We start from the raw sequence: 23,098 nt of genomic DNA on the forward strand, positions 1-23,098 counted from the left end.
ACCCTCACTTTATTTCCATCTTCTCCACAAACCAGAGATGCAGCTAAATTAACTGACATGAGACAGAAACTGTATGTGTGTGAAAACTTTAAAACAAGCACTGGGATTTAGCCTCTGACCTAGTCCTCTCACTCATCTCATCTGCTCAGCATATTTCCCAGTGGCGTAGGAACAATTCATTTCCAATTTCAAGTGATGTCTAATGTAACACCACCCTTAAGACAGCATAATGAAGAGCTCAGTCTGCTGAGTTAAGGGACATGGCTGTTATAGAGAGTTTTCCATGCCAAAACATGGACTACTAAATTCTGAGATTAAATTTCCACCAAATTTGTGCATCAAGTCTAATAATTTCCCCCACAGGAAAGAAAGTAGGCTGAGGAGAGGAGCCCTGCCACTGAGAGGAGGCTCAGCAAGAAAGGAGAGAGCCCTTGTATCCACAAGCTCACATGGCTGAGGCATAACACTCTGGACCCAGTGGAACAGAAGACCAACATAAAGGCACCAGGGATGAGCCAGGAATGATACTTGAGTACTTTCAGTTTACTATTTTCAAAGAACTGCTCTGCCACTGCATTTATGTTAACTACACAGAATCTGATCAAGACCAAAAAAAAAAAAAGAAGAAGAAGAAGAAGGGGACTTCCCTGGTGGTGCAGTGGTTAAGAATCTGCCTGCCAATGCAGGGGACAAGGGTTGGATCCCTGGTCTGGGAAGATCCCACATGCCGCGGAACAACTAAGCCCGTGCGCCACAACTACTGAGCCCACATGTTACAACTACTGAAGCCCGAGCACCTAGAGCCCGTGCTCTGCAGCAAGAGAAGCCACCACAATGAGAAGCCCAAGCACCACAATGAAGAGTAGCCCCTGCTCACCGCAACTAGAGAAAGACCGCGCACAGCAACGAAGACCCAACACAGCCAAAAATAAATAAATAAATTTTTTTTTTAAAAAAAAGAAGAAAATCTGCCCCTCCAATCTAAATTGAAATTATCCAAACAAAAGTATGCAATTCTGTAGACACATAGTCTTTACAGAAAACTCTTATTAAAAAAAATTTAAATGTCATTAACCTTTTAACACTGTAAAATTTTCTATTTATAATTTAAATTACCTTTCTTTTTTTTTTTTTTTTTGCCACGCACACAGCTTACAGGATCTTAGTTCCCCAAATAGGGATCGAACCCAGGCCACAGCAGTGAAAGCGCTGAGCCCTAAGCACTGGACCAAATTTAAATTACTATTAATGTTTGAAATTTGCCTTTCCAGAAGAAAGGCAAAGAATTTCAAACCTTACATTTATTATTAAATATATAAATTAGATTTATATTTAGTATAACACAAATGAGTATATACATGTATAGATTTCATGATAGCTTATATTAAGTAAAGTCACAAGTATGTAGTGTCAAAATACAGAATCACTAAATATTCAACTGACTACCTTCTCTCCATTTCAAATAGCCTAATAAGAGATGTGCTACATCCTCTATTCATATAGCTTCCTCTACTGGAATACCTAAGCCTCATGTGTTACTCATGGGACAGTGCTATACATCCATCAAGATTCAGCTTAAACGTCATGCCTCCCAGGCAGGCACTAAGTCTGACTGATCTGCCACCACTGATGCTTATTAGCACAGCGCCTATTACTTAGCAGGTCAACAGGACACTCTAACCGAACTGAGAAAAACAAGATACACAACCAGAGCTTCCACATCCATGTGTGCAGCATCTCTTCACACCTTTCAGGCCCTAACTACAGGAAGACAATTTCATTTAACCTCTACTATTTCCCTGAGTCTCTCACAAAAAGCTTGTCTGCACATTATTCTCCAGGAACAATGCGTGACCCACAAATCTTCACGAACAATGCATGACCCACAAATCTCCACAAGTTTCTTCATTCTTCCTCTGGGCTCATACATACCCAGGAAGCTCTGCTCTGGGAACTACAGGGCCTATCCTCTCCACACAAGTGAAGGAAGAAAGTTACAGACCACCCAGGTTTATCAAAGGAACACTTCCCAGGTCCAGAACCAAGTCATCAATAGAATTTCCTGAGTTTTGATCCCGTAACTTTTTTCTGGCTAAATTCTCCAATAAGGCCACGTCTTCCCCCCATTAAATCTGCCTTAGTTCAGAATATAGCTGAGTCCACAAGAGGGCTATCCTACAAGTCCTTCAGCCTTCATGGGTATTTAGGAAACACGAGAATTTACCTATACTAATTCCCTTCTACCCTATTCTACCTCTTTCAATTAATGATAAGTCAAACTTTACAAAATAAACAAATTTTTAAAGGTGAATATTAATCAAACCTTGGAACACGAGCCATGGGTAGAAGACATATTTTGATCTCATCAAGATCTTTAAAGGGTGGCTTATATTATAATTAAAATGATTTTAATATGGAGTTTATAATATGGGAAAATGCATATGTAATAATACTGATTATACACACACTATGATCATAACTATATATTTCAAATACTGAGGAAAAAAGAAAGTAGATTTAAATTTTTTAATTTCAGTATTATGAAATACAATAAATAAAAGTGACACCAATGTATGGGACTTCCCTGGTGGCGCAGTGGTTAAGAATCCGCCTGCCAATACAGGGGACAGGTGTTTGAGCCCTGGTCCGGGAAGATCCCACATGCCGCGGAGCAACTAAGCCCGTGTGCCACAACTACTGAGCCCGTGTGCCACAACTACTGAGTCCATGTGCCACAACTACTGAGGCCTGCTTGCCTAGAGCCCCGCTCCACAACAAGAGAAGCCACCGCAATGAGAAGCCTGTGCACCAAAATGAAGAGTGGCCCCCACTCGCCACAATTAGAGAAAGCCCACGTGCAGCAACAGAGACCCAACATAACCAAAAATAAATAAATTAACTATTAATAATAATATACAAAGGACACTTGGCAAATCAATAACAAATAATCCTAGGGGAAGTGGGCAAAGAATATGAAAAAACAATTCACAAAAATAAATAAATAAAAATATTCAATAAACATATGAAGGGGCTTCCCTGGTGGCGCAGTGGCTGAGAGTCTGCCTGCCAATGCAGGGGACACGGGTTCGTGCCCCAGTCTGGGAAGATCCCACATGCCACGGAGCGGCTGGGCCCATGAGCCATGGCCACTGAGCCTGCGCATCCGAAGCCTGTGCTCCGCAACGGGAGAGGCCACAACAGTGAGAGGCCCGCGTACAGCAAAAAAGAAAAAATGAAAAACTGCTAAACCTCATTTTAAAAAATACAACTTAAAAAGTAAAACCGGGCTTCCCTGGTGGCGCAGTGGTTGAGAGTCCGCCTGCCGATGCAGGGGACATGGGTTCATGCCCCGGTCCGGGAAGATCCCACATGCCACGGAGCGGCTGGGCCCATGAGCCATGGCCGCTGAGCCTGCGCATCCGGAGCCTGTGCTCCACAACGGTAGAGGCCACAACAGTGAGAGGCCCGCGTACCGCAAAAAAAAAAAAAAAAAAAAAAAGGTAAAACCTTGCTTCTAATGTTAACATAAATTAAAGAAAATTCAAACGATGAATAGTATCCATAGATAGCAAGAATGTAGGGAAAACATACTCTCCCATACTCTTGGTCATTATATAAAGTGGAACGGTCATTTTGAAGGGTGATCTGTTGATGCAATTTAAAACTTGCATTCCGTTGAATCCAGCAATCACACTTACAAAATGTATCCTATAGGTCTATTCATCAAGCAGTCAAAAATAAACATTCAAGGATTACCACCACATTATTGTTTGAAATACTTTCTTATTACTCAGAAATAATCTAAATATCCATCAAAAGGGACCATTTATCACAAACATAACATTACCAAAACTAAGAGTTTGTATTACCAGTAACATCCAAATAGCTATTAATGCAACAAGCAATCACTACTTCAGAGAAAAAAATCCCTCTGTGTAGCCATGGATATGTACAACTTCCTAAACTGTGTGTCTATTATCATAAGGTAGAGTTTTCTCTTTCAGTAATGGTAGAAGACCTCATATGGAAACAAACCTTTTGCTTACAACCATTATAAACTCTGGGGAAAAATTATAAAAAAAACAAATATCTAAAGGCACTGAAGAGCAACAAAGAGAGGCAGAAAGAGGAGTCGGATATTTGGAATAAGAGAAGGGCACTAGGTGAGTTTCCCATTTTTCGAGGCTTTTCACCTAAAGGCAGGCTCCAGTAAGTAGCACTGTGTAGCTAAAACCCTTTAGTCTTACTGGCTAAAGAAACAGAAGACAAAGTTCAGTGCAACTACAACAGCTAGAAAGTGAGGGGTAAAATCCTAGAAAGAAGAGAGCCACAAAAGGGTGGCCTCACTTAATGCATTTAAATTCTGTGTAAATCTATGGCTGATCTCTGAACGTATAGAGTTTCAAGAAGACCAACTAAGGCTCAAAGACTGAATGGAGGTTTCAGACACTGCCCTTGCAGAGGAAAAGAACTTGGAGTTTGAGTTCAGCCAAATGAATTGCCCTTTAAAACAAAGAAATCATTATTCTTCAGAGGAACATAACATAATCCAAACTACAACTTACCATTCACAATGCACAGGATATAGTCCAAAACATTAGACATAAAAAGAAAACAGAAAGTGTCACCTATAGAGAAAAGTCAATCAATGGGGATTAACGTCAGGATAATCTAGATGGTGGTAGACAGCACCAATTAAAACTATGCTCATGGGCTTCCCTGGTGGCGCAGTGGTTAAGAATCCGCCTGCCAATGCAGGGGCACAGGTTCGAGCCCTGGTCCAGGAAGATCCCACATGCCGCAGAGCAACTAAGCCCGTGCGCCACAACCTCTGAGGCCTGCGCTCTAGAGCCCACAAGCCACAACTACTGAATCCCACGTGCCTAGAGCCCGTGCTCCGCAACAAGAGAAGCCACCGCAGTGAGAAGCCCGCACACCACAACGAAGAGTAGATCCCACTTGCCAGAACTAGAGCTAGCCCACGTGCAGCAATGAAGACCCAATGCAGCCAAAAATAAATTTTAAAAATAAATAAATTAATTAAAATAAAATAAAATAATAAACTACGCTCATAATGAATAAACAGACTGAAAATCTCAGCAGAGAATTTAGGGAGATAAAAGGGACATTGTGTAGAACTAAAAAGTACTAGAAATAAAAAATTCACTGGATGGGCTTAAAAGCAGATTGGAGTTGAGAGAAGAATTTGAAAACAGATCAAAAAGTTTTCAATCTGAGGGCTTCCCTGGTGGCGCAGTGGTTGAGAGTTCGCCTGCCGACGCAGGGGACACGGGTTCGTGCCCCGGTCCGGGAAGATCCCACATGCCGCGGAGCGGTAAGGCCCATGAGCCATGGCCGCTGAGCCACTGAGCCTGCGTGTCCGGAGCCTGTGCTCCACAACGGGAGAGGCCACAGCAGTGAGAGGCCCACATACCACAAAAAAAAAAAAAAAAGTTTTCCATCTGAAAATGAGGGGGGAAAACTAAATGAAAACAAAAAAGACAACAGAGTCCCAGTGACCTGTGGGACAGTATCTAAAGGTCTAACATAAATTTGATGAAATAAATCAATTTTCATATTCAAGCTCAGTGAATCTCAAGCAGGTTAAATACAAAACTAAAACAAATTTAAATACATCGTAGTTAAACTGCTAAAAACCAAAGATAAAGAAGAAAATCTTGAAAGCAGCGAGAAAGAAAACACATTACAACCAGGGAAACAACAATATGAATGATTACTAACTTCCTTTCAGAAACAATAGAGGACCGTGAACAACATCTTTAAAGTACTTAAAGGAAAAAACTGTAAACCCACAATTCTATATCCAGTGAAAATATCCTTTAAGAATGAAAATTAAATGAAGTTACGTTCAAATAAACAAAAACCAAAAGAATGTCACCAGGAAACCTGCACTACAGAAAAAAAAAAAGAGGAAGAAGAAGAAGAAATGAAGAACACTAGATATGGCAGATACGTGTGTAAAGCACTATCTCTTTTGTATTATTCTTTAAAATACATAATTGTTTAGAGCAAAAATTATAATACTAAATTGTGGACTTTACAGCACATATAGATACAATTCATGTCTTAACTAGAGCATAAAAGGGGGGTGTTAATGGATTATACAACATTTTATATAAGGTGGCTCAATATCAACTCTAAACCATGAAAAGGATATATATATATATCATAATGTCTAGAGTAACCTCTAAAACAAATGCTAACAAGTAGAGCTAAAAGCTAATAGGTGAATTAAAATGGGATTTTAAAAAATTCAATTGACCTGAAAAAACAAGAAAGAAGTAAAAGAACAAAACACAGGATAAACAGAAAACAAAAAGCGAGATGGTAGACCTAAAAGCAACCATATCAATAATTTCATTTAATGTGACTAAACATTGCAGTTAAAATCCAAACCCAACTATCTATCTATAAAAGACACACTTTGAACTTAAAGACATAGTTATATTGAAAGAAAAGTGATAGATATACCATGCATACAAAAAACAAAAGCAAGCTGGAGTACCTTTTTTGAAAGCTGGAGTAATATCGGACAAAGTACACTTCAAGTAAGACAATCACCAAAGCCAGAGTTATACTTCACATTACAAAGGGGACAGTTCAGGAGTTCCCTGGTGGCCTAGTGGTTAGGATTCCAGACTTTCACTGCCACAGCCCAGGTTCAATCCCTGGTCGGGAACATCCCACATGCTGTGCGGCACAGCCAAAAACAAACAAAAACAAAAAAGATTGAAATCCTGCAGAGTATGTTCTTTGACTATAATGGAATTACATTATAAATCGTAACAATAAGGTATCTATAAAATACTTCCCTGGTGGCACAGTGGTTAAGAATCCGCCTGCCAATGCAGGGCACACAGGTTTGAGCCCTGGTCCAGGAAGATCCCACATGCCGTGGAACCACTAAGCCCATGCACCACAACTATGGAGCCTGAGTTCTAGACCACGCAAGCCATAGCTACTGAAGCCCACGCGCCTAGAGCCCGTGCTCCGCAACGAGAGAAGCCACTGCAATGAGAAGCCTGCGCACAGCAACAAAGAGTAGCCCCCGCTCGCCGAAACTTGAGAAAGCCCGTGCGCAGCAACGAAGACACGATGCAACCAAAAACTAATCAATTTAAAAAAACAAACAAACAAATACTTGGAAATGAAACAACACACTTCTAAGTAACCCACAGTCAACGAATAAATCGTAAATATTTTGAATTGAATGAAAATGAAAATACAACATACCAAAATTCGTAGGATGTAGCTGAAGCAGTGCTTAGTGGGAAATTTTAAAACTTTAAATACTCATATTGGAAAAGAAGAAAAATCTAAAATTAATGACCTATGTTTCTAGAAACATTTAAAGGAAGAAAACACTAAAGATCAAAACAGAAATCAATGACATTAAAAAAAAAACAAAGAGAAAACTAAAGTAAAATGTTGGTTCTTTGAAATTATCAACAAAAATTGATAAATCCCTAGCTATACTAATCAAGAAAAGAGAGGAAACCCAAATTGGCAATATCAGAAATGACAAGTATATAGCATTTTTTAAATGTATATAGCATTAAAATAAGAAAATATTATTAATAAAAGGTAAAAAAAAATCATTAGGAAAATCCATTTTTTTTTAGTTCACAATCAAAGGAGAAGCAAAAGTATAAGAAGAGGGTTATGTTAACTCTAAATATGAACCTGCCACCGTAGAAATCTCTTGTAACTCAGCAAGGGGGGAAGTCGGTTCCGTTTTCATAGTGTTTTCGCCCATTGACTTGCAGTTCAACTCCAAGCCTGCAGGCCCCAATCCATCCCCAATGGAGTGGCAAGTTAGTGCAGATGAGACCTGGCCAGCTTCCAAAGGAGATTTCAACTGACCTAGAAGAAAAAGAGAAAGATTGGGGAACATATACATGTACATAATCTGAGAACCAAAAGTTCCACAAAAGACTGATAAAGGGGCTTCCCTGGTGGCACAGTGGGTTAAGAATCCACCTGCCAATGCAGGGGACACGGGTTCGAGCCCTGGTCCGGGAAGATTCCACATGCCATGGAACCACTAAGCCCATGGGTCACAACTACTGAGCCTGCAGTCTACAGCCCGCGAGCCACAACTACTGAGCCTGCGCTCTTAGAGCCCATAAGCCACAACTACTGAACCCCATGCTCCTAGAGCCTGTGCTCTGCAACGAGAAGCCACCGCAATGAGAAGCCTGCACACCGCAATGAAGAGTAGCCCCCCACTCGCCACAACTAGAGAAAGCCCACGGGCAGCAACGAAAACCCAACGCAGCCAAAAATAAATAAATTAATCAATAATTTAAAACCAAAAAAAACCTGATAAAGCCAGGGTCTTTTTAGAGGAAACCATTCATTTCATGGTATACAAGAATACATTCACAGGTTCCAACACACATAGCCAAGGCTGTGAGCATATCAAAGACGAAGGCTAATAAGAAGCTAAAGTGAAGGGAGGATCTGCTGGAAATATTAACAAAAAGGCAGAGGGACTGGAGTGAGATGGCATCAGAAAGACAGAGACAGGAACAGGGCTCTTCAAGCACTGCACCTCCAACCCAACATTCAGACATATATAAGCAAAACCAATCACAAATGCAAACAAAAGTTTATTAAATCTTCAGTGAAGAATATAAGAAACACTGCAGCCAATTCAATAACTTGATTTCAAGACCATCTAAAACTTGTATAAGGCAGTACACAATGATTGATTTAGACTGGTTCTCATTAGACAGGGAGCATGTTGGCAAGACCATTCCAGAACAGACTCTGACTCACCTTCTTCAGACTCCTTGGTACCAGATGATGTGTTTTGCAAAGGATCAGTAGTAACCGTATCAACCAAATCTGATACAACCAAGTCAGGATCTAGGATCTCGTGGGTCCCATTAGTGGACAGCCTGGAGGACCGTCTCCTTGATAAGTCTTTGTCAGTGTTTTCCGAGTAGTTTTTTGACTTTTCCTGGGCTATAAACCATTAAGAGAGTTGTAGTCAAGAGACCTGAAGAAATAATTCTGCTACTACAGATTTCTGGACTGGCTGCCTCTATAAGGGCTTCAACCAGAGACTTCTAGAATATTAGATCAGTGATGAAAGGAAATACCCTATCCTGGTTTATAGTTTTAAGTACAGGTACAGTCTTTCTGCCAGGATATAATTTTCCTAATTTAAGGATTCATGATCTGAAAATATGTGCCAAGGTCATGTCTCAATCTTGACAAGTTTTATTTTGGGGCTTTCCAACATAGAAGTCTACATACTAACTTCCCAAGTCAGTAAGTTTACAGAGCCTTAGAGCCATCACAAATCCTTTCTGGAGCCAACAGGTACTTTTAAAAAAATCAATAAATAGTAATTTTTTAATGGAAGTGTAGTTGGTTTACAATGTTGTGATAGTTTCAGGTGTACAGCAAAGTGACAGTTTCAGGTATGTACATATATATACGTACATATGTATGTATGTACATATATATATGTTCTTTCTCAGATTCTTTTCCACTATAGGTTATTATAAGATATTGAATATAGTTCCCTGTACTATACAGTAAAATCAGTAAGTAGTATTTTTACAGTTTCACTCAGCATATGAAATCCATCCCTTCCGAAGCCATTAAATTTCCAGTGGAATTCATATCAGAAGGAGTTTATGGGCATAGAGACAACACCACTGACCCCAACATTAACACAGCCTGTGCTCTGAGATTTATTTTTCCTCTAGCAGAACTCCTCTGATCCAACCACATCCCACTCACACTAGCCCCTGTGATCAAGGACAAGCATCAGCGCCTATAAGGAATAGGGGACAGATGGACACAGGGGAATTAACCCAATGGATGTCAAGTTCTAGCCACACATACACAAACTGAAGACTCACATGAATTTTTGTCAAGCCGAGGACGTTTTAATGGGACTTCACTTCCTTTTGATATCTTCCGTCTTCTCAATTCCAATGTTATTGGTTGCAAAGTTTGAGAGTTTGAGTCCACAGCTACAATATATATAAAACCACACAAAAATAGGTATGTAGTTTCTTAGTGACCAATCCTCATATTACATGTAAATAAAACATATTATAAACATCCACACACATCCTTGCATGATAAATAGGCCCTCAAAGGGAATTCTTACTTAAGCCAAAAGGGGAAAAAAAAGTGAAATGGGTGAGAAATTACTTCCTTTTAGGAGACGCAGACACCCTGCAGACTGACCTCCTGAATCTTTTTGGTTTCTCCTATGACCCAGCTCTATTCATATATTTATCTCCTGAAACCCTCTCTTTAAATACCCCAACGTGACTGCTTTAAAATATGAGGGTACAAAGGCAACAGAAAAGTCATTTTTATCACAATCAAATCTTCTTATCAAAATTTGGTTTATACAATACTCAGGAAATCTACCAGGCAGGCTAATTCTTAAAATGTGTACCCTGGGACTATGGCTTGATTATTATTTTCAACCTCTACTTGCTAAATTGGTTAGCGTGGCATTGTCCTAATTTTGAAGGACCAAAAAGAATGTCAACATTTACAACCTCTTAAAAACAATTCCAGAAAATTCTCAGGAGACTATGCTATTTGATAGTCAGTGCCAGGCAAGGCTGCTTAACACTGGAAAATCCAGCCCTGACATAATTTAGCAGTGCAGAAGCTAAACCCTTAGATAGTGCTCACTCAATTTTTTTTTTTTAAAGTTTATTTATTTATTTTTGGCTGCGTTGGGTCTTCGTTGCTATGCACGGGCTTTCTCTAGTTACAGCCAGCGGGGGCTACTCTTCATTGCAGTGTGCAGGCTTCTCATTACAGTGGCTTCTCTTGTTGCGGAGCAGGGGCTCAAGGCGCGGGGGCTTCAGTAGTTGTGGCGCATGGGCTCAGTAGTTGTGGCTCGCGGGCTATAGAGCACAGGTTCAGTAGTTGTGGTGCACGGGCTTAGTTGCTCCACGGCATGAAGGATCTTCCCAGGCCAGGGATCGAACCCACGTCCCCTGCATTGGCAGGCTGATTCTTAACCACTGCGCCACCAGGGAAGTCCCTCACTCTGTATTTTTAAACCTAACACTTAAGAAGTTCTTCCCCATGAGGAAAGGTGAGAATCTAAAAGGCAGGCAAAAGAAAAAAAGAAAAGAAAAGAAATAGTGGGAGACTTCCCTGGTGGCACAGTGGTTAAGACTCCGCCTGCCAATGCAGGGGACACGGGTTCGAGCCCTGGTCCGGGAAAATCCCACATGCTGCAAAGCAACTAAGCCCGTGCGCCACAACTACTGAGCCTGTGCTCTAGAGCCCGCGAGCCACAACTACTGAGCCTGTGTGCCACAACTACTGAAGCCCACACGCCTAGAGCCCGTGCTCTGCAACAAGAGAAGCCACCACAATGAGAAGCCCACACACAGCAGTGAAGAGTAGCCCCTGCTCGTTGCAACTAGAGGAAGCCTGTGCGCAGCAACGAAGACCCAATGCAGCCAAAAATAAATTAATTAATTTTAAAACAAGAAAAGAAAAGAAATTGGGAAGCTTGAGGCAAAGGTAGGGCTGGGGGTCTGATGAGGGTTGAAATGAGAGAAAGCAGCAGCCAGGAGAAAGAAGAGGGAGGAAGGGAAGGAAATGGGAGGGGAATGGGGAAGGGAGAGAAAAGACTCATCTAAGACCAGCAGCTTCAGATCTGCCATGTCAAATGGCCAAAGGAGACAGGGCTGAGCTCTGAGGACGCAAACCTGATGAGAGTGCTGAACTCTTTGGCTCTTCCTGTGTTCAATCTTCTCAGTGTGCCAACATTATTTTGTTCCAAGAGTGGGAACTTGGAGATCACACACATTCCAAATTAAACACAAACAACCTTCCCCAAACAGCTCAGATCCTGTTCCAATAAGGTCTGTACAATCTAGAGAGCTCAAGACTCCACCGTGTCAATGAACTTATTCCAAGCAATTTTTAAAGGGGATTTGAACTATATATTAGACACTGGCAAACCTTCTTCATTTTGATACCACATACAAACTGGGGCTGACCATACAGAAGTTCAGTGTTTCCCAAACTCTTATTACAGTAAGAATTATCTGGGAAGGTTGTTAACAATTAGCATTCCCAGATCCTGCTTCAGAAAATTCTGACTGGGGAGGAATGCCTCAGGCAAGTGTTAACAGTAAGCTTGGAAAACTCCAGTTCTCTATTAAATTGATCCTATCTGGTGTGAAATCCTACACTTAATAAAAAGGCCTGCTTATTATATCCCACATCTCAACATGGTACGCTGCCCAGAGGTTTAAAACCTCCGGACTTTCTCAATTAGGGTTCCTCATCTGAAAACAGAACACAAAGGTTATTTTCTCAATTCTCCCAAGAGTGGTTTATCATTCTACTAACATTCTCAATTTGCAGAAGTCAATTCATTAGAGGTCACAGATGCCTTGGGCATTAGAGCTTAATTCTCTCTTGGAACCCTACTGAGAAAGCCAATGAGGCCAATGCTGTCCAATAGGAATATGAGGGCCATAAATGGAAGCCACATAGGTAATTTTCAATTTTTAGTTGTCACTTTAAGAAGTTAAAAAAAGTGAAATTAATTTTAAGAATATATTTTATTTAACCCAATACATCCGAAACATCATTCCAACATGTAGTCAATAATTTTAAGTTATTGAGATATTTTACATTCCTGGGTGTTTGTTTTTTTTTTTTTTTTTTGGTACTATTTGAAAACCAGTGTGGTTTTTTGTTTTGTTTTGGCCACGCTGCATGGCTAGCAGGATCTTAATTCCCCGACCAGGCATTGAACCCAGGCCCTCTCTCGGTGCTAAAAGCACAGAGTCCTAACCACTGGACCACCAGGGAATTCCCTCCCTTGTGTATTTTACAAGTTACAGCCCATCTCAATTCAGAGTAGCCACATTTCAAGTGCTCAGTAACCACAGGTGGCTAGCAGCTACCATATCGGACAGCACAGGTCTAGGCCCTAGTTAGGCGTAGGGACAATTCCAGCATGCTCAGATCTTGAGAATGAAACCCACTTATAACCACTGAAGGGGGAAGTGCCTTATTTCATCTAGGAAGAAATCAATCTATTGTCTTATTTCATACCTTAAAATCAGAAGATTTAAGAAGGCTGTCTACTGGGAACAAGTACTAATACATTTATTTGAAGTAAATAAAGGTAGAGCTTCTGCCACAGAAATTAAGTCTGGTGTAGCTGTCTGGATTGACAGATAGGACTGGCTTTGCATTCTGCATCATAAGGGAACAACAACTGAGCTAACTCTGTAGTTCCACAGTTTTGATGAAAATATATTTTGTCATATTTTATATTTTAAATTTACCTTTAGCAGCTATTCAAACTTGTAAGAAAAAAACAGGTATCACTTTTTTTTTTTGGCCTCGCCACATGTCGTGTGGGATCTTAGTTCCCCGACCGGGGATCGGACCAGAGCCCCCCGCAGTGGAAGTGTGGAGTCTTAACTGCTGAACTGCCAGGCAAGTCCCCAGGTATCACTTGAAAACTAGGGGATTCGGGCTTCCCTGGTGGCGCAGTGGTTGAGAGTCCACCTGCCGATGCAGGGGACATGGGTTCGTGCCCCAGTCCGAGAGGATCCCACATGCTGTGGAGCGGCTGGGCCCGTGAGCCATGGCCACTGAGCCTGCGCGTCCGGAGCCTGTGCCCCGCAAAGGAAGAGGCCACAACAGTGAGAGGCCCACGTACCGCAAAAAAAAAAAAAAAAAACAAACTAGGGGATTCACAGTTTTTCAATATTTATGTAAAGAACATATAAACAAGAATGTCTGAAGGCCACGGCCAGATAATTATAGGCAGTGTTCAGTCTAGAGATCCTGGGGGTTCTTCACGCCACTCAATCTAGAGAAGGAATGTTTGCCTTAGGAAAAAATTCAGGGTTTGTTTCTTTCTTGGCTATTTTAGAAGAATTCCATATTTCAACTTTTTAAAATAATTGTGTATTTTTCCCTAAATCCTCTAACCTTGACTCTACCAATTAGCCATCTCAGCTTTTTATTTAGACAGGGAAAATTTCCGATCCATAATCACTCTCCAGAGATCTCAATTTCAAATGTACCCATACGTTCCTAGGTCCAGTGTTCTTTCTTGTCGCCTCCTCCAGATGCCCACACCTATTTACTTCTCCTTTCCCCTTTCATGTCACTCATGAAAACACTATTTCCTGATTCTACGTTCTAGTAAGCTTACTTAAAGTGAAATCATTTGAATTGGCAAAAGCAAAAGGCCTTAGCTTATTAGGCTTTATCATATAAGCTGAAGTATCTAGTGAAGAGTTATCTGTCACCCCAGAAGCCCAGTCAAGGACACGTTTCCAAAACTTATGTTCACCTGGATATATACCTCCCATAAAATTCAGGTCTATGGGCATGACTTGTTTTTAGATGACAGGATGATTCAAAGTCAGTCACAAAAACAAAGGCTTGAAGTACAGAAGTTATAAAGAACCACAAAGGACCACAGAAGAACACTCTGGCATTGCACACTTGGGGAACTCACCAGTAGGAGCTATGGAAGGGGGTCTGCCTCGCTTTCTTTTTGGCTCCCTCAAGTTTTCTTGTGGACTCTTCACAATGTCATTTTCAGGTTTCTTATCCACTTGAGCATCTCCAGAATACTCTCTGTCATTTTCTGAAATGTTCTCCTTATCTTCTTTCTCGTTCTTGGGAAGGCTCTTCTCTGACACCTTCCCCTTTTCAGAACAGATTAACTTTCCTTCTTTATCAGGCTGTTTGGGTCTCTTTTCTGTCTTTAAGGCTTTGTCCTCTTTGTCTTTCTTCACATTGGCTGTGGCTTTTCTCTGCTCTTTAAACTTCTCTCGTTTATCAGGAGATGATGAAAGACTTTTGTGTTCTGTTTCTTTAGGCCTAGCATTATCCACAATATTCTAAAATGAGCAAAATAGCGATGAATCACACTTTGTGATTACTTGCAAATATAAAATCAGATGGTTTTTTGTAAACTTATGAAGACAAAGAAATTAAAAGAGGACATGTATCAGGTCATGTAATGGAAAGCACCACTGAAAATATACACCCATATTCTGAGGTTTGAAAAACAGTCCTAAGTTTAAAGAAAATAACAGCCATGTTCAATTCCTTCTGAGACAATGCTATCTCCCCTTTTGATTAGTAAGTCACTAAAAAATTATTAAAGGGACAGACAACTACCCCAGGGACCTCTTCTGGGAAGCAATCTTTTTGACAGAGATGCCTTCATGCCCCGTCCGTCTCCTCCCAAGAATGACTACACTGACCCAGGCCCTTTCAGAGGCTGGCTCAGTTTGCCAGCAGATGCTGATGTCCTGCGTAGAGAAGAACCCAAACTGATAACTAGAGGCGAACCAGAAAGCTGTAAAGATTTTCCACCTCAAAAACACGGTCTTTGCTTCCTCTACTGGGTAAAGGCTGTGCTCAGTCGAACAAGCCACCTACTGCGTTCCTGAGCTACTGAGTTTTTGTCCATTAGGAGAAAGTACTTCTTCTTGGTTACTTTCCTCCTAAATTACTTTTTCAAAATTCATCTTAAAAATCTTGTGTCCTAGTATACTGTCTCATAATAAAGCAAGCTCTGAAAGCTCTGGAGTTTCTAAAACTACAATTAAGTTTATTTGCGTAAGTATCTTTCTTCCAAGACCTCAAGAGAAGAGCAGAGACCACCACATCATGTTCATATTGGATCCCTAGCACCAAGCACACACTTGGCACACAGATTTTTGACAGGAGCAGGAAGGACTGCCTAAATACACAGTGAGTAAAAGTTTAATTTGTTCCAGAGGGAAAAGTAATAAACAAGGAGAATCCCTGTGGTTAGAAACTAAAAGAAAATATTTTTTTCAAGTCTCCAAAGTTTTCTGAAAGCAGCCAGGTTTGAGGACAAGCACTCCTCAGTAACTGCTGGCAGAAATATAAACTGCAACCACCAGGAAGGGGGGCTGGCAATTTAGGTCAAAAGTCTTATGTTTATACTTTTGAACTCGAATAAATTCCTAGAAATGAAATCTGATAACAATATAATCAGACGTGTGTACCCAGATTTACAAATATCCTTAAATGACCATTAGAAAACTGGTTACACAAAGTAGGGTTACATACATATTATAAATACTACTTAGCCATTAAAAGCTATATTCCCATACAGTACTTAGGAACTTGGGAAAACGTTATTTTGTTAAAAGAGCAAGTTACAGGGCTTCCCTGGTGGTGCAGTGGTTGATAGTATGCCTGCCGATGCAGGGGACGTGGGTTTGTGCTCCGGTCCGGGAGGATCCCACATGCCGCGGAGCGGCTGGGCCTGTGAGCCATGGCCGCTGAGCCTGCGTGTCCGGAGCCTGTGCTCCGCAACGGGAGAGGCCACAACAGTGAGAGGCCCACATACCGCAAAAAAAAAAAAAGAGCAAGTTATAGAACAGTGACATATGACTCAAATTTGGAAAAGAAAAATATATATACATAAGTATCTTTTTAAAAAAATACAGAAGGCTATACATTAAAATGTTAAGAGCAATTGCATCTAGATGATAGAATTATACAATTTTTACTTTCTTTGCCCTTTTCTGTACTGTCTAAATTTTCTACAGCAAACATATATTGTTTCTATAACTTCAAAAAAAGATAAATGTTCCTGCAATATAGATTATCAAACCACTTAGGGCAGTACAATCCTATTTAAAAAACAAAAAAACAATCTAATACTATATGAAAAAAGCTTTAAAAATTGTCTGACAGATATTTGTAAGAAATTTTGCTTTGTAAGTGGCCTAGCTGAGAAGTCATTTATCCAAACCACTATGTTCTCTTGGAAAAGAAAAACAAACAGGAGCCATGGGCCTGTGCTTGACCACCTGCCAGGTCTGAGATGACATGAGACACTCAGAGGCAGCTGGGAATTGAGGACTGAAGACCCACAAATCCACACAGGGTGAGGTGCCCATCCCCAAGCTAAGGCACCATGAGTACTATCAATCAGAGGAAACAGATGAACGTTTGTTATGTGGAGCCCTAGACTTCCATTTGTGTAGATTCTAGATACAATATGACAGCTCTGGACATGTTCTTAATACAGTCCTCTATCTATATTAACTCATTCCACAAACTTAACATAAAAATTGCCAAATTGAAGGCCAAAATAATGTTTTAGAGTGCTGTGTAGTTCCTTAGATGCCTGAGAAGCAAATGATCAAAGAGAAAACATCTTCAGGGCTAAAGCTTTATAATTTTGTCAATTTTCTGAAGAGGAAAACCAGAAAGGCAAAAACACTTCTGAGATTATCTTTAACAATATCATGTATCATGATGCTTTGGAATTGCTAAATATATGTTCAGAAGAATTTATTAGAAGGTTCCAGGATTACCAAATACTGTCATATCAACAACCACCCAAAGAAGTAAATAATAATTAGTTACAATCAGAATCTTTCCCCTCAGCTATTTCATTAAGACATAAATATTAAAAAAAACTAAAAGGGAAAAAAAAATCACGAAGAAAGTAGGCAACACTTCCAGGTGGCCAGAATCTATCTGTGTGTACCACATTTCCAGTATCAAAACTCAGGACCCGGGGCTTCCCTGGTGGCGCAGTGGTTGAGAGTCCGCCTGCCAACGCAGGGGACACGGGTTCGCGCCCCGGTCCGGGAAGATCCCACATGCTGCGGAGCGGCTGGGCCCGTGAGCCATGGCCGCTGAGCCTGCGCGTCCGGAGCCTGTGCTCCGCAACGAGAGAGGCCACAACAGTGAGAGGCCCGCGTACCTCAAAAAAAAAAAAACTCAGGACCCGTGCTTAGACAAGTACATGGATGGCGAAAGGGACAAAAGGAAACAAAAATTTCAACCCAGGCACATCTAGCACGAGTGCTTGCCAAATCTATGCCAAATGGTGGCTCCGTAACCACCAAGCCATGGTCCTGAGCTGAAGGACAAAGTCACATGAGGAGAAAACATCTCCATCTCTTCAACCACTCAGCAAGTTCCCTGTGAGGGGAAACAGCTCTGTGGGCAGAGCACAGGAAGACAGAAGAAAGAATAACAACCAGGCGCTTTGGGAAAAAGACAGATAACAGGTAATGGTACGCAAGTACTGGCACTTCTGAAAAGAATTGGTATGAAAAGAAAAAGGCAGAGAGAGAGACAAATATTTACAATTTCTGAAAACTTGTGTACTGCTTTCTGGTGAAATCATGTCAGATGAAGGAAAGATTTTGTCATCATAAACAAATGTAACATCTTTGAGAAACAAAACTATAACATTAGCATTATTCATACTACAAAGCATAAAACCACATTTCTCACCTGATCTTTCGAAAAAGCTTTGACATGAATATGTTTGACAGTCTGAACTACTCCATCATAAAATTTCACAGTGTAAGTACCTAAAATTCAAAAAGATATGATTTTAACTTGCAGTTTCATGAAAGCAACAGAACTTTTCAAAGCATAAACACAAGGGAGTTCCAACCACAATAATAAACATATGGAAATTAAAAAGTTGTTCAAGAATCACATTCAATCTTACTTATGTCCAAGATAATAATAGTACACTTGCCTTTTCCTCTTTATCTTACAAATCTTTTTATCTATACAAATCAAAATCCATCCCAAAAAAACCTCATTTTTATGGTGCTTCACTAAATCTTAAAAACTTGCACTGACTTAGACCAAGAACAAAGAGCAGTAAAACAATTAAGAATGTAAGGAAACACCAACAATGAACTATCAGAGAAATTAAGGGAACAATCCCGTTTATTGTTGCATCAAAAAGAATAAGATACCGAGGAATAAACCTACCTAAGGAGGTAAAAGACCTGTACTTGGAAAACTATAAGACACTGATGTAAGAAACTGAAGATGGAAAGATATACTGTGTTACAGTCTTGGTGGGAATGTAAACTGGTGCAGCCACTGTGGAAAAAACAGTATAGAGGTGTCTCAAAATACTAAAAATAGAATTACCACATGACCCAGCAATTCCACTCCTTGGTATATATCCGAAAAAAACAAAAGCACTAATCCGAAAAGATACATGCACCCCAATGTTCACAGCATTATTTACAATTGCCAAGATATGGAAGCAATCTAAGTGTCCATCAACAGACGGATGGATAAAAGAGGTGGTATATATATATACACATATACATATACAATGGAATACTACTCAACCATGAAAAAAGAATGAAATTTGCAGCAACATGGATGGACTTGGAGGGTATTATGCTAAGTGAAATAAATCAGACAAGACAAATACTATATGATCTCACGTGTGGAATCTAAAAAATACAACAAAGGAGTGAATATAACAAAACAGAAACATTCACAGATACAGAGAACAAACTAGTGGTTACCCGTAGGGAGAAGGAAACAGAGGAGGGGCAAAATAGGGATAGGAGATTAAGAAGTACAAACTATTATGTATAAAATAAGCTACAAGGATATATTATTCAACACAGGGAATATAGCCAATATTTTATAAGAACTATGAATGGAGTGTAACCTTTAAAAATTGTGAATCACTATATTTACACCTGTAACATATAATATTGTACATCAACTATACTTCAATTAAAAAAAAATAGGATATAAGGAAAATGCAGATTTACTTATTGCTTGGTGAATTATTAATGTTTATCACTTAATCTTTATTTTCTGGGCTTAGAAGTAGTAATATCTTTTCAACTTGAAAAGAAATACGACCATCTGCTAAAGGTATTATGTTTTTAGAGGTCACATTACTCTCAAAATCCATATGAATTAGCTGCATATTACAATATTTCAAAATAGAGACTAGGCCAAAGCACTAAATGGTGACCGCTACATTGTTAGTTTTGTTCCGTTTTTTTTTTTTTTAAGTCCAACAAAAATCACTCTCTGCTAAAAAACTGAAACTGGAAATCCAAATAATCTTATCTCACCAAATAACACATCCAACTACAAAAGTTCTCATTAGCTGTACCCAAACCAACACTTTCAGCCTTTTGCATTTTAGAACCCACCCATGTCTCTCTCTCTCTCTCTCATTTTTCTTTTTTTTTTGGTTCCAGGGATCTATTAAAAAAAAAAAAAAATCACAGTTAATCTTGTCAAGATTATCAATGAACCACTGGTAATCATGTAATGATTTACCACTAGTAAACATGGTCAGTTTTCAGGACCAATTTGCTACCCAACATGGAAGAAAAAAAATATATCCCAAGGGTTGGGAGCAGAATAATGCAACGATGAAGTTAAGATCTTCTGGCTGGTTGCCTCCTTCTTATACATTCTCTCCCCACCCACCGGCCTGCTCCTCCAGCCCTGAATAAGGCCCTGCCCATGGCTAGCCACCTCTTCAGTGCTCAAAGTCCAAGCAATCTGAGCCCAATTATTTTCCAAACCTTATTTCGAATTACCAGCATACAATACCCACCAACTCAAAGTGACTAGCTACTTGCCACCCACTGAAACTGTCTTGTGACATTTCCACCTCCACACGAAGAAGTGTTTTCCTGCCTGGAATGTGCCACTCATTGATCCTTAAGTACTCAGCTCAAAAGACCACAATAGCTCAGTAAAAGCTTCCTGATTTCCCTGCTACTGGAGAGTTCTCCCTCCTCTGAACTTCTCAGACTCATTTGGTACCTGACCTGCAGAGACTCACATTTAGGTGCCTTCATATAGAAGGCAGATCCCAAATCGAAGGCAGGCTCTTCAAGGCTAGAGAACACATCTGAGAGTAGTTTCTCACACAGCGCCATGCTCACTGTAACCAGTGTTTATCAAAGTGTAGTCCCCAGACCAGCAGCATGAACAACCCTGTGAAATTACTGGAAATGCAAATTATCAGCCCCACCCCCAATATACTGAATCAAAAACTCTGAGAGTGTGACACAGAAATGTGTTTTAGTAAGACCTTGAGGACTTCCCTGGTGGCACAGTGGTTAAGAATTCGTCTGCCAATACAGGCGACATGGGTTCTGGCCCTGGTCCAGGAAGATCCTACATGCCACAGAGCAGCTAAGCCCGTGAGCCACAACTACTCAGCCTGTGCTCTACAGCCTGTGAGCCACAACTACTGAAGCCCGCACACGTAGAGCCCGTGCTCCCCAACAAGACAAGCCACAGCAATGAGAAGCCCGCACACCGCAACGAAGCAAAGCCCTTGCTCGCCACAACTAGAAGAAAGCCTGTGCGCAGCAAAGAAGACGCGACGCAGCCAAAAATTAAAAACAAAAAAGACTCCACCTTGCGAGAACACCAGAATCACAACTAACTGCTCAACAATCATCGACAGGAAGACACTGGAACTCACCAAAAAAGATACCCTACATCCAAAGACAAAGGAGAAGCCGCAATGAGACGGTAGGAGGGGCACAATCACAATAAAATCAAATCCCGTAACTGCTGGGTGGGTGACTCACAAACTGGAGAACACTTATACCACAGAAGTCCACCCACTGGAGTGAAGGTTCAGAGCCCCACGTCAGGCTTCCCAACCTAGGGGTCCGGCAATAGTAGGAGGAATTCCTAGAGAATCAGACTTTGAAGGCTAGCGGAATTTGATTGCAGGACTTCGACAGGATTGGGGTAAACAGAGACTCCACTCTTGGAGGGCACACACAAAGTAGTGTGCACATCACGACCCAGGGGAAGGAGCAATGACCCCATAGGAGACTGAACCAGACCTACCTGCTAGTGTTGAGGGGTCTCCTGCAGAGGCGGGGGGTGGCTCTGTCTCACCGTGAGGACTAGGACACTGGCAGCAGAAGTTCTGGGAAGTACCCCTTGGCGTGAGCCCTCCCAGAGTCCACCATTAGCCCCACCAAAGAGCCTAGGTAGGCTCCAGTGTTGGGTCGCCTCAGGCCAAACAACCAACAGGGAGGGAACCCAGCCCCACCCATCAGCAGACAAGTGGATTAAAGTTTTACTGAGCTCTGCCCACCAGAGCAACAGCCGGCTCTACCCACCACCAGTCCCTCCCATCAGGAAACTTGCACAAGCCTCTTAGATAGTCTCATCCACCAGAGGGCAGACAGCAGAAGCACGAAGTACAATCCTGCAGCCTGTGGAATGAAAACCACATTCCCAGAAAGATAGACAAGATGAAAAGGCAGAGGGCTATGTACCAGATGAAGGAACAAGATAAAACCCCAGAAAAACAACTAAATGAAGTGGAGATAGGCAACTTCCAGAAAAAGAATTCAGGGGCTTCCCTGGTGGTGCAGTGGTTGAGAGTCTGCCTGCCGATGCAGGGGACACGGGTTCATGCCCCGGTCCAGGAAGATCCCACGTGCCATGGAGCGGATGGGCCCATGAGCCATGGCCGCTGAGCCTGCGTGTCCGGAGCCTGTGCTCCGCAACGGGAGAGGCCACAACAGTGAGAGGCCCATGTACCGCAAAAAAAAAAGAGAGAAAAAGAATTCAGAATAATGATAGGAAAATGATCTAGGACCTCGGAAAAAGAATGGAAGCAAAGATCGAGAAGATGAAAGAAATGTTTAACAAAGACCTAGAAGAATTAAAGAACAAACAAAAAGAGATGAACAATACAATAACTGAAATGAAAACTACATTAGAAGGAATCTATAGCAGAATAACTGAGACAGAAGAATGGATAAGTGACCTGGAAGACAGAATGGTGGAATTCACTGCTGCGGAACAGAATAAAAAAAAGAATGAAAAGAAATGAAGACGGCCTAAGAGAGCTCTGGGACAACATTAAACACAACAACATTCGCATTATAGGGGTCCCAGAAGGAGATGAGAGAAAGGACCCGAGAAAATATTTGAAGAGATTATAGTCGAAAACTTCCCTAACATGGGAAAGGAAATAGCCACGCAAGTCCAGGAAGCACAGAAAGTCCCATAGAGGATAAACCCAAGGAGAAACACGCCGAGACACACAGTAATCAAACTGGCAAAAATTAAAGACAAATTACTGAAAGCAGCAAGGGAAAAATGACAAATAACATACAAGGGAACTCCCATAAAGGTAACAGCTGATTTCTCAGCAGAAACTCTACAAGCCAGAAGGGAGTGGCATGATATACTTCAAGTGATGAAAGAGAAGAACCTACAACCAAGATTACTCTACCCGGCAAGGATCTCA

At 41.0% G+C, this 23,098-nt stretch overlaps 1 protein-coding gene across 5 annotated transcripts in view; it reads right to left on the reverse strand.

Moving 5' to 3' along the window:
- Positions 1–23,098, reverse strand: part of PHF20 (PHD finger protein 20) — a 134,798-nt gene that overhangs the window by 61,816 nt on the left and 49,884 nt on the right. For all 5 annotated transcript variants that reach the window (XM_027078414.1, XM_027078415.1, XM_027078416.1 and 2 more), the window contains 5 exons: positions 18,310–18,389; positions 14,522–14,909; positions 9,900–10,013; positions 8,803–8,991; positions 7,705–7,884 (listed from right to left, as the gene is read on the reverse strand). In XM_027078414.1, coding sequence (XP_026934215.1) covers positions 7,705–7,884; positions 8,803–8,991; positions 9,900–10,013; positions 14,522–14,909; positions 18,310–18,389 — 951 coding nt within the window. The remainder of the gene's footprint in view (positions 1–7,704; positions 7,885–8,802; positions 8,992–9,899; positions 10,014–14,521; positions 14,910–18,309; positions 18,390–23,098) is intronic.

This window comes from Aethalodelphis obliquidens, unplaced genomic scaffold, assembly GCF_003676395.1.
Source record: "Aethalodelphis obliquidens isolate GAN/ISIS:26980383/991018 unplaced genomic scaffold, ASM367639v1 scaffold42, whole genome shotgun sequence".
NCBI lineage: Eukaryota > Metazoa > Chordata > Mammalia > Artiodactyla > Delphinidae > Aethalodelphis > Aethalodelphis obliquidens.